This window comes from Cornus florida, unplaced genomic scaffold, assembly GCF_030987335.1.
Source record: "Cornus florida cultivar Cherokee Brave unplaced genomic scaffold, ASM3098733v1 CherokeeBrave_3.0.0_Hap2_Chr02, whole genome shotgun sequence".
Classification (NCBI taxonomy): Eukaryota; Viridiplantae; Streptophyta; class Magnoliopsida; order Cornales; family Cornaceae; genus Cornus; species Cornus florida.
In genome coordinates, this window is record NW_026775572.1 from 64,864,750 (window position 1) to 64,877,029 (window position 12,280).

General features: G+C 33.7%; 1 protein-coding gene across 2 annotated transcripts; it reads left to right on the forward strand.

Annotated features, from left to right (window-relative positions):
• The first annotated feature begins 1,261 nt into the window (after positions 1–1,261).
• On the forward strand, positions 1,262–8,351 carry LOC132295168 (uncharacterized). Of its 2 annotated transcripts, none has more exons than XM_059793317.1 (2): positions 1,262–1,479; positions 5,843–8,351. In XM_059793317.1, exon 2 carries the CDS (start codon positions 5,973–5,975, stop codon positions 7,929–7,931), a length of 1,959 nt encoding a protein of 652 aa, XP_059649300.1. In that variant the 5' UTR covers positions 1,262–1,479; positions 5,843–5,972; the 3' UTR covers positions 7,932–8,351. The 2 variants fall into 2 exon arrangements, with proteins under 2 accessions (XP_059649300.1, XP_059649299.1); XM_059793316.1 differs by having other exon boundaries at positions 5,852–8,351.
• Positions 8,352–12,280: the final 3,929 nt, after the last annotated feature.

Sequence of the window (12,280 nt, forward strand, 5' to 3'; positions counted from 1 at the left end):
TTAGTAATTAGAGGGGATGGGGAGGAGGGATGACTTGAACACAGACTCTCAGATACGGGCCCGACCACTCAGGCACGACACTTACTTCCATTAGTATCAAAAAGTCATAAATCTATAAAATCCAATTTAAAATTACCAATCTTAATAATTCCCAATACATTATAAGTACAAAATTAGATATACCAAGACAAAAACACTCCCACCAATTATATATATAAATACATGTATATGCATGATGTATACATTTATTATGTGATATATAATATATTTAGCATATGGTAATTTATTATGAATAACAAATGTTAAATAACATATCTTATATGTAATAAAATATTGTGTTATAACATTGTAAATTAATTATAATTTACTATTTACATATAATATAATATAGATATGGTATATAATAATATAAAATATCTACTTCATAATAATTTAATAACATTATATTCTATATTAAGTATGATTTTGTCACAAAAAATAATTTACATTATTATTTAATATATTATATATTAAAATATATTTTTATCAAATAGAAAATAATGTACACTATTTAATATATTGTATATTAAAAAATATATTTTTATTAACATTTAAAATGCAGCTTAGTATATAACATAAATAATATGAATTTTATTTGAAATGAATAGTGCCCGTGTAGTAACAATAGTGAAAACGTTTTTGCACTACAGTGCCGAAAACATAAGAAACATCTTTTTCATGTTTCATCTTTTTTTCACAAAAATTAAAAACGTTTTTTGTTATAGAAAAAAAAAAAAAAAAAAAAACATATTATTGAACGCTGTTTTTGTTTTCATTTTACCTTTTTAGGGATTGACGACAGAAAATAAGAAACGTTTTTCGTTAATAAATAAAGTCTTCAAATACGTTTTAATGTTTTTACCTCTAAAATTAATGCAACAAATTTTATGCTACCAAAATGTTTCTAGTTTCAAATAATCACATTTCACAACAAAATTTTTTGTTTTCGAGTTAAAACCGAAATGGTTGCAAAATGGGCCGGAAGTTGGGAAGAGCATGGCCGCCAAACAGTGAACAGGTCGATTGCTATCTATGGGCTACAAATACAATTAGCAAGCCCGTAGCCAGCAGGCCTAGACACTCTGGTTCTAGGCATTAGACCAGCCCAAGCCAACCAGACCCATTTCTCAAAATCGCAGCCTTTGGAACCAAATCTCAACCGTTCATCGCTAAACTATACATACAAGCATTGTATTAGTGGCAGTATAAAATAAGATAATTATAGGGTTTGGTTCCGGGTGCACCCTTCTCTCTCTCTCGCTCTTCCCTTGCTGTGCAGAGAAAACCCTATATATATATATATCTATACATTCTCTGCACGAACAGAGAGATTCTTGAGCACCCGAGAGGCAAAATCCATTTCAGTTTTCGTATGCATATGTATTCAGCTGGTTTGAGGTTCAATTAGAAGAATTCGAGCCGAGTAAGAGGGAAAAAGAGGTATTTTTCTCGATTAATCAATCTCATCTCTAAGTTGATTTCATGTATTTTTCAGATACGTATCGTGTTTATGCTTAAAATTAGCTTTCATTTTTTGTGCTTTGGATGTTCTTATCACTCAAATCAGTCGATCAATCGTCAGTCAAGGACCATAGGATACACCGACTCGTACGGTTACGGTTACGGTTAGGGTTAGGGTTAACAATGTTTTCTTGTTATTGTTTTGATGCAAGCTTTCATCTTATTGGTTAATTGGGTAAGAAGTGGGGTGATTTCCTTCTAACACTGCAGCAAATAAATTAATATACTGAAGATATGATGTTTATTCCTTTTTGATTTTCCTTTTTCAGCTTGATCCGTTGGTTATAGGTTTTTTTACTGTAAACAATCTATGATGGATTATTTTTCGGAGCTGTTCTTGGACTGTTGTTAATTGTATGGGTGTTCTTCTCTTGTTGTTTCATTGAACTATTTCCCTTTTTAATGATTACTACATCTTTTGATCTTCCTCTTGTTAGGCTTGCGTGAAACCCATGTAACCTCTGCGTTGCTGCTCATTTTTCACCTGCACAAATCCCATTTATGCCATCTGTTGCCAAAAGATGTGTTGTGTAATGGTTATTAAAGATGTGTTGTTTACAGTTTTTGTGAGTAATGGGAGTCTAATGGTTATTATAGAGGGCTTCGGCTAAGAGTTAGATTTTCATTTGTATGATTGTGTTGTTTATCTTTTGCGGGTCATCTCATTTATCTGTCCAAATAACTCTCCTCATACTTTCACTCTCTTTTATATTCTGTAGAGCATTTCATTTAGAACCCAAACACTCATTTTATTAAGGCGAATGAAGTAGATGTTTTTTAAGAAACATTAGTTCATTCCGAAGCGCTCCCTTTTTGAGCATCTTTATTGAAATCTTACTTATTAAAAAGAAAAGATAAGAAACATGAGTTCGTTCCTTTTTTTTTTTTTTTTTCTTTATTTAGTTTTTTTTGTCAAGTTAAACCGAGCACCCATGATGTAGTAGTATAGATGAACGTGAGAATAAGGGATCAGCCAATACTAATATTATGATTTGAGACATCCCGCAATATTTTAACCCATGTTGTTTATCTTTTGCGGGTCATCTCATTTATCTGTCCAAATAACTCTCCTCATACTTTCACTCTCTTTTATATTCTGTAGAGCATTTCATTTAGAACCCAAACACTCATTTTATTAAGGCGAATGAAGTAGATGTTTTTTAAGAAACACTAGTTCATTCCTTTTGGAAGCGCTCCCTTTTTGAGCATCTTTATTGAAATCTTACTTATTAAAAAGAAAAGAGAAGAAACATGAGTTCGTTCCTTTTTTTTTTTTTTTCTTTATTTACTTATTTTTGTCAAGTTAAACCGAGCACCCATGATGTAGTAGTATAGATGAACGTGAGAATAAGGGATCAGCCAATACTAATATTATGATTTGAGACATCCCACAATATTTTAACCCATACCATTAATGGGAGAATTAATGGGATGATATATATATATATATATATATATATATATATATATATATATAGATGTTGTACTTGTACCGTGTTACTTGGGCTTAGTATGGATTTTAGATGCAAAAGCATGTATTGGTCTCAATTATACTAGTTCCTAAAATTTTGGATGCATGAACATGGATAAAGTGCCAAAGATTGTGAAATAAGTGTGGGCACTTGTTTGAAAGACAAATAAAGAAGAAATATATTATTGAACAAATATTGATAAAGTTACTTTTTGCATTGATAAAAAATAAAAGCAAACACAATCATCAAGGTCTCATGTAATTTCTTACAATGACTGTTGCCGAGGGTTTAAACCCTAACATGTTGGTGACAGAACTCATTGGTGATAAACCATTGACTGTATTGCAGAGGGTTGAAATCCTAACATGTTTGTGACAAAACTCATTGGTGATAAACCATTCATGAAAATTTATGCTGAGGTTTTTCATCTCTTACGGAGATGATTGTGAGAATTGAATCTCTAACAAACCATCTTGGTTCTGGTAGGATAAAGCTAAGGACAAAATTAGTATTTTTCTTTTCCTTCCCCTAATTCTCTCTCTTCCCCTTCACTAGTTCAAATGTAGGGGTATAATAATCGCGTCCTACCTATATATGTTTCCTTTGTGTTGGCACTGGTACTATCACTCGATGCCATCATGTTGTAATCACTGTTACTAAATGAAGCTCTCCAACAAATGGAGTGCATCTAGCCCAAGACCTAAAATGAGCTCAAATAATAAAGTTTATAGGCAAAATGTCCAGCTTATAGGACTTGCATGTTGTCAACACCAAATTGCTTAGTGAGGTTATAACGTTTCTTCCCTGATGAACATGTACCAGTTGAATAGGTCAATTAAAATTTCTACTTAGTCTTGTTTACCTACTGGAAAATATATGGTTCTAAATATGTTCTTTCACATTTCTTATTTCTGGACTGAGAGCTCACCCTTTTGGTTCTTTTTTTTTCCCCCCCTCAAAGTAAATTTTAATATTTGATATGGGAGATTTAGTTTCTGGGATAATTTGTAATCCTTTTAAAATTGATGGTTGCATGCACTGAACTCCTATATAATTTTCTCTTTACTCCAGTACTGGGGCTAGGTTTCTACACGAACAGTATTAGGACAAGTTGAGTTATTAGCAGAGAAGTTATTTGTACTGATGAAGTTATGAAGTTCTCTTATATTGGTGCCTAACCTTCTGGGTCTTGGGCAAGTCTGCCCTTTATGTTTGTTTACTCTTGTGCTTGCCTGCTGAAACAGTGTTTGATGGTGTTAACAGTGAACTTTTATTATTATTGCTTGCCATTAGTCTAGGGACTGCACAGGGTTTTGCATTTGCCTTGATAGTGTTAAGTTAGTATAAATTGTGTGAATGTGCTTACGGTTATAGTTTCAACAGCTTGTTGATTCAATCTAATTGTTGTTTCATATGGAGAGTTTAGACTCTCTTCCCGGCTAAATTGAAGACTAGAGCAACATGATAAGAGTGTTGATATATAAAAATGGGTTCAGTAAATAATAGTTTATGGTTCTGCATGATGTAGGTCAATACTATAATTGTTAAAATAATACATTATACAATGGGTTTTCTGGTGGGAGAGCTTATCCAAAGCTTTAACTTTCATTCTTCATAATTCATTTGGTAAATGAGGTGTCAATACTGGAAGGGATTGTAAATCCATAGTGGAGTTTGTAGATCTTTTGGGTTAGTTGAGGGTTTAGAAGCCCTATATGGCCTTTTGTAGCTTTTGAGGCATGCGTTCCCCTTTTGAATGCTCTTTATACAATCTTTACTTATCAAAAAAAAAAGATTGATGGAAGAGAAGATGGGAAGGAATGAAATACCCCTAGGGAAGAGAAGGTGTTCTCTCTTTATCTTTGGTTGAGAGGAAGGGAGTAGAAGGATATGACACCTTCTCTTGTTTGGTAAGAGGGAAGGGAATGAAGTATTTTAATATATTTTTACACCATACCCTCATTATATAATTTTTCAAAAATTGACGAGGGTTAATAACGTCAATTTACATAATATACCATACTTATCATTCTCTTCCATCCTCTCTTCCGTCCATATTTTGAGGGATGAAAATGGTTTGTCTGGAGGGATGCCTGATCCATGCATCCTTCCCTTCTCTCTAACTTTCCCTTGTACCAAATGATGGAAACTTGCTCCATCCCTCCTCTATTCTCTTCTACCAAACACAACATTAAATGAAGAGAGGTGTCATGAAAACATGCCGAGTTTTGGATTTTGTATCACGCACTGATATCACCTGTTGGGTACACCAACCTTCATTACAACTAACTTGAGAATCACTTTTTTCTTGCATGCATGTATTTGTGTGTAGTTTTCTGTGCTTCTCTTAAACCTTCAAGGACTATGACTATAAAATTGAAAATAGTGTATAACTTGGTCTAGTAAGACTATATTACTATAACTATTAGTAAAACCCATGTCCATCAAACCCTGCATTTCTCTGCAGCATATCAGCTCTGTATTCTGTAACCTATTCAAGCACTATATGCTCTTTATTTCATCTTTAATTGGCTGTATTTTTCATTTTGATGGAGAAATAGACTGTATTTGCATCTCTCATATATTTATCGTACCAATCATACATATATATATACGTATACACTGCCTGTTTGTCTTTTCTGTTCCCTGTTTTGAGTAAAAATAAACCTTAATCAAAAGCCTTTTACTTATGGGTGGTGGTTTAACATATTCTTTTCTCCATGGATGAAAGTCTTGCATCTTATGTTATATCACCTGTAGACTGTAAAAACATCTTAACATGAGCTGTTCTGATTCATATTTTTGCTTAGTAAGTGCAGTTGGAGATTGTTACAGCTAGTTTAAAAGGTGCCAAACTGGAGTGCAGCAGTTGGTGGTAACTGATATCAACATACTTTCTGGTATTTCTTTTTCGGGCTTCCTAGCTCCTTAAAGATTATTATGACTGAACAGACAAGTATTCGGCTTATTACCTACTCGCAAGAGATTATAAATGGAGAGCCGATCTATGCTTCCTCGAATTGCCTTCCAATCAAAGGTTTCAAATATGAACCTGCTGGGCATTCTTTTCATTCTGCTGCTCTTAAGCTCCTTGGTTGTTCTGAGGAAGAAGATGAAGATGATGAGCAGAATGTGCCCATCGTTAAGGAGCAGACATATATGCCATCATCAGATTCATATAGCAGCAAAGGTAAAAAGAAATCTGGTGCTGAAGGGCAGCAGCAGGATCACTACGCTTTATTGGGTTTGAGCCATTTAAGGTATCTTGCTACTGAGGAACAGATAAGGAAGTGCTATCGTGAGACTGCTTTAAAGCATCATCCTGATAAACAGGCTGCTCTTCTTCTTGCTGAGGAAACAGAAGCTGCAAAACAGGCAAAGAAAGATGAAATAGAGAATAATTTTAAGGCCATTCAAGAAGCATACGAGGTGTTGATTGATCCTGTGAGGAGGAGAATATATGACTCCACAGATGAATTTGATGATGAAATCCCCACTGACTGTGCTCCACAAGAATTCTTCAGGGTATTTGGTCCAGCATTTACAAGGAATGGACGATGGTCAGTTAACCAACCTGTCCCTTCTTTAGGAGATGAGAGCACTCCACTAAAAGAAGTGGATAGTTTTTATAATTTTTGGTACAGCTTTAAAAGCTGGAGGGAGTTCCCACATGCAGATGAGTTTGATCTTGAGCAAGCTGAATCCCGTGACCACAAGAGATGGATGGAAAGACAGAATGCTAAGCTAACAGAGAAGGCTAGGAAGGAGGAATCCATACGGGTACGTGCTCTTGTTGACAGTGCTTATAAAAGAGATCCTAGAATTCTAAAAAGAAAGGAGAACGAGAAAGCTGAGAAGCAGAGGAAAAAGGAGGCCAAATATCTGGCAAAGAAGTTACAGGAAGAAGAGGAAAAACGTGCTGCCGAAGAGGAAATACAGCGGAAAAAAGAGGAGGAAAAACGAGCTGCTGAAGCTGCTTTACAGCAGAAGAAGGTGAAGGAGAAAGAGAAGAAGCTATTGCGCAAGGAGCGAACCCGTCTTCGGACACTTTCAGCACCTGTTGTATCGAAGCATCTGCTTGATCTTACTGAGGATGATGTGGAAAGTCTTTGCATGTCATTTGAAATCGAGCAGCTGAGGAATTTATGCACCAAGATTGAGGGAAAAGAAGGGCTAGAGCAAGCAAAATATCTCCGAGAAGCATTGGGACGTAAGCTAAACTTCGAGGAGGAGAAACTAGATGAGAAGAAAAATCCAAAGCAAAATGGTTCTGTAGAGGTTAATGGAAGTGTTCAATTAAGCAGCTATGAGAAAAGGGAGAAACCTTGGGCCAGAGAAGAGATTGAGATGTTGAGAAAAGGGATGCAGAAATATCCTAAAGGAACCTCACGGAGGTGGGAAGTTATCTCAGAGTACATTGGTACGGGAAGGTCGGTTGAAGAGATTCTGAAGGCGACCAAAACGGTTCTTCTCCAGAAGCCTGATTCCGCCAAAGCTTTCGACTCATTCCTTGAGAAGAGAAAGCCGGCAGTGTCCATCGCATCTCCTCTTACAACTAGAGAGGAAGTAAAAGGGGTGTCCACGAGTAATGAGCCTGAAAGCGATACTGCTGCTAAGGCGGATGATGTGAAGGAGTCTTCCAGTCAAAGTGCAAAGAGCCAAAACTCGGAGGATGCAACCGCAGCTGCTGCAAATGGGGTTTCTTTGAGTTCAGACCAAGACGTGTGGTCTGCTGTTCAAGAGAAAGCACTGGTTCAAGCTCTAAAAACCTTCCCAAAGGAAACCAGTCAACGTTGGGAACGTGTTGCAACCGCAGTTCCCGGGAAGACTGTTAATCAGTGCAGGAAGAAGTTTGCATTGCTGAAGGAGAACTTCAGGAACAAGAAAAGTGCGGTTTAGTTTGTCGCCCTTGCCTCTGCTGGTGCTCAAAGCTGACAAATGTGATCAAGATTGTATGTCACTCATGGTTTCGGTTCGGTTCGATTCGATTCTTTCTCCTCCTCCAAGACATAAAAAGGTAATGCTACACTACACCCCACGGGAGCCTTTTTTTGACCGGTTTGGGCCATCACTGTTATTTGTTAGTACGCCATACTGATTATATATCTAATATTTTTGTAGAGAGGGCAGTAGTGAATTGATAATATTGGAAGAAATTCTCATCAATTCTCATCTTTTGCACTCAATTATTTTTGTTTTCTCTTAAGTTAATGTTTTTATATTGAAGTATCTGAATTATATATGTCTATCGAGGGAACAGGTACTTTAAAATTCTGTTTATTATCAACTGAGAGTTTAAAGATGTCTTGGATTAATTTATGTTTCCTGATTCAGTTGATTCTGAACCGTTGATATTTTTGGGATTGCACCAGTTATTGATTGGAGTTTCATTTCACAACATTTTCAATTGTACTTTGAATTGTCACTAATTTTGCGTCAAAATCAGACTATTTAGTTTGAAATATTCAGTGTGTTACAACACCGTTTTCAGTAAATAACCGATACCCGACACTTGATTCGAAACCGTACTTAAGAATTTTCACTATTTTTAACTATTTTGATTTTTCACTATTTTTAACTATTTTGATTTTCACTAATTTGAAGATTAACCAATTTTCATTTTATTTTTCACCAATTTTACTTTGAATATGTTTCCAGTTTTAGTTAAAATTTCTGCTATTGTGTTGCTTTGATTGTTTGACGGATAAAGATCCAGTTGTACGGTACCTATACATGAGAGGAGATGCTACAAGGAGAAAAACTTTCATGGTTTGTAACTTTGTTTGGTTCATCTTTGAAAACTGTTTTATGAAAATTCAGTAATAAAAATGTTTGTATTCAAATAATTGTATTTTATTGTTTTCTGAAAATTATGCTCTAGAGGTACAAACCAAGCAAGCTCTTAGTTATTAAAAGTCCTGAATTATTGAGAATTGTTTTCAGAGTTACAGATCAAGCAAGCCCTTCTCGCAGGTAAAAATTTATCATTTTTATTAGGCAAAAAAAAAGTAGATTTTAATGATAAAAAAATAAATAAATTGCTTTATAGTGAGATAAATTTAATGGTTACCAAACTTGACAAATTGCTTATAGCGAGAAAAAAAAATGAATGGTTACCAAACTTAAAAAAATTTGAAAATTTGTGATCAATTGAGATAATTTGGTTAAAACACATACTTGATTATTACACAGTTCCATATGTTTTAAAATAAAATAAAGTAATTGAAATTTGTGAAGATGACTAAAAAGAAGAGTTCCTTCACTCTCAAAAGGAAAAACAAGGGAAGAAACAACTAAAAGCGTTCCTAGAGAGAGAAGCTTCTTACTGAATTATTCCGACTCCATGCCATAAATTCAAAATGATCTACACCACACAATAAGCAACACATTCTGTTAGATACTCGTATTACCCGAAAAGAAGTAGGAGTTTTTTAATTTTATTTTTTCCCAACACATTGAGATAGATTTAAAGAGGACAAAAATCTCCAAAAATGGACGTCTTCAAACAATATTTACAAAGGAAAAACCTTCAAAATAAACATCAAAATAGGTAAAAAACTGTTTTTCAAAACATTTTTCATTGTTTTTAAGGAACTATTTTCAATAGTCTCCGCACATTTAATATCTTAATTGATCTAAAAATAGTCAATCTCAAAATTTGAGGCCCTTTGGGTTGCGGTTTCGGGCCTTTGGGTCGCTGTTGCGGGCCTTTCAAAACATTTTTCATTGTTAGATATATATACATACACACATGAACAAGGAAGGGACCCTTTGGGTCGCGGTTCCGGGCCTCCGGCAGCATTTTGTTTTAGGGTTTTCTGAATAAAATTGACCTTATTTGTTATTAAATAAATTTTTATTTAATAACAAATAAAAAGAAAAAGCTTTTTATTTTTATATTTACAATAAAATTAGGTCAATTTTATTTTTTTGTATTAATAAAAACAAAATTATAATTGGAAGTACATTAAAAATTAATAACCCTTTCGAAAAAAAAATTATTAATGAATTAAAAATTTCTCTAAATAATCGATATTTTACAGTTTCTTTTTCATTTTCTGTTTATGATCAATTTATTTCCTCTAAGCCTTTTTTGTATAGGTGTTGTTAATGAATCATTTCTTTTTCATATTTCTGCGTAAGAATTTTTTTTTTTTTTTTTTTTTTGAATGGGTCAAAAACAATCAGGTTGACCCGTTCACAAATAAAAAATTAATTTTATCAGTAAAAAAATACAATAATTTTATCAATTTTATATTATGGTGTTTGTATAGGATAAAGGTTTTGATTCGATGATGAATAAGGATTTGGGAAAAGTATTTATAAACATTATTTCCACAGTTAACAGTAATTTCACATTCATCTACAGTTGCATGTTGCAATAAAAAACCGGCCTTCGAGGGTTCAAATCCTCGCGCGCACAACTATAATAAAATTTTCATGTTTTCAAACATGGAAAAGAAAATTGTAATTTGCATATTTGTAAATAAAAAAAAAGAAAAAGAAAAGAAGAAAGACCCGTGAAACTCGCTCAAAATATTCGGGTTGGGTTATGTCCATAACTCATTTTATGTAAAATTCAGGCTGCCCAACCTAACCCAATTTCGGGTTAAGGTTGAGTTGGGACTGGGTTGGGTCAGCCCAACTTGCACGGCAACAAATCCCAGAAGCACATCAACAAATCCTAACCAATTGGGTTCCATTCTCGTGAGAATGAGAACCAATTATTGCTATAATAGTAATAATGATCACGAGAAGCAATAAGGAGCAACCCCATATTATAACTCTCCCCTGAAAATGAAATACAAACAGATAATGAAGCTAAAGAGAAAAATATATGTTATAAATATGATAAATTTCAATCAATTAATATGCTCATCTTTTAGTATCATACTTAGCAAACACATACAGAAAGCCTGTTTCCAATACTACACCACATACATAGATAACAAATAATCCCCAATGAAGATGAACCCAGGGTAGTGAATACACTGTCCACAATGCGCAATTCAGCCAAACTCCTAGATAAGGAAGTGTGCTCAATTGTTGGATTGCTACTTTCTTTTTTACTACGCCCCGCATGATTTTTCTGTATATATATATATATCCATGTACATTAAATTAGTTAATTACACCTTAATTTGAATTTCCATTCATAATCATCAATTTGTATGAAAAGAAATTAATATAAAATCAATATAGCAGTTGAAAGAGAGATATTGAGAAGTTACCCAAGCGAGACGAAAAGGAGACAAAATGCAATGTACCCTGCAAAAAAAAAAAAAAAAAAATAAAAAAATAATAATAATAATAATAATAATAATGGCAATTGGAAGGATCCATACTCTAAATAATTTTGTCATAAAAAATTGTTGTCTTTTTATTATAGTATTTTGTTGGAGCACAAATATTAACTCCAAAAAAAAAAAAAAAAAATTAAATGCAAGATATATAACACACATTTCACGTAAAAAATCGATAACAAAATAGAATTATAAAACTATACCATGTGCACATCATAGTATATATATGTGTGTGTGTGTGTGTGTGTGTAACTAATGTGGATCTATATGGTATGCACTATGTACATACTAAAAGCACCAACCACTTTGTGTGTTGTTTCAATAGTTGAGCTCGCCATCTTTCAAAGCCTAAAGAGAATGTTGAAACAAGAAGAAGATTGATAGTATGCAGAGAGAAAGCATGAAACAAAGAGAGATATGATACAGAAGACGTTTTAATACCATACCATGTTTACTCTCATGTTTACTGATTGATAATGTATAAAACTTGTCAATTTTAACTTTTTGTTGTGAGTTTTAGCTATTTTTAAGAATACCTTTACAACAAACCTAAAAAAGGTCAAGGAAGTTTTATACATTTTGTCAATAATTAAGGTTATAAAGCAAACTTTATGTCATCCTTATAATTATAGGAGTAACTGAAATGTGTACTAATTCACTCATGATAAGTGGTGGTTAACATGGACTAGTACTGTAATTTCGCATTTACAACTCATACTAGTTCCCTAATTCCATTTCAACCGAACAATAATTATGTTACTTTGATAATATTTAATCTTATTTTGAAAGGGACAATATAGATGTCCTTGTGTGACAAAAAAGAAATAGATTATTAACAAGTATACTTCAATAAAGAAGATGAGTATTTCAATTCCCACTAAGGAGGAAAAGGTATTTGGCGTGCCCTATGCATTGTACACCGGACACATCAGAATCATCCGTGCA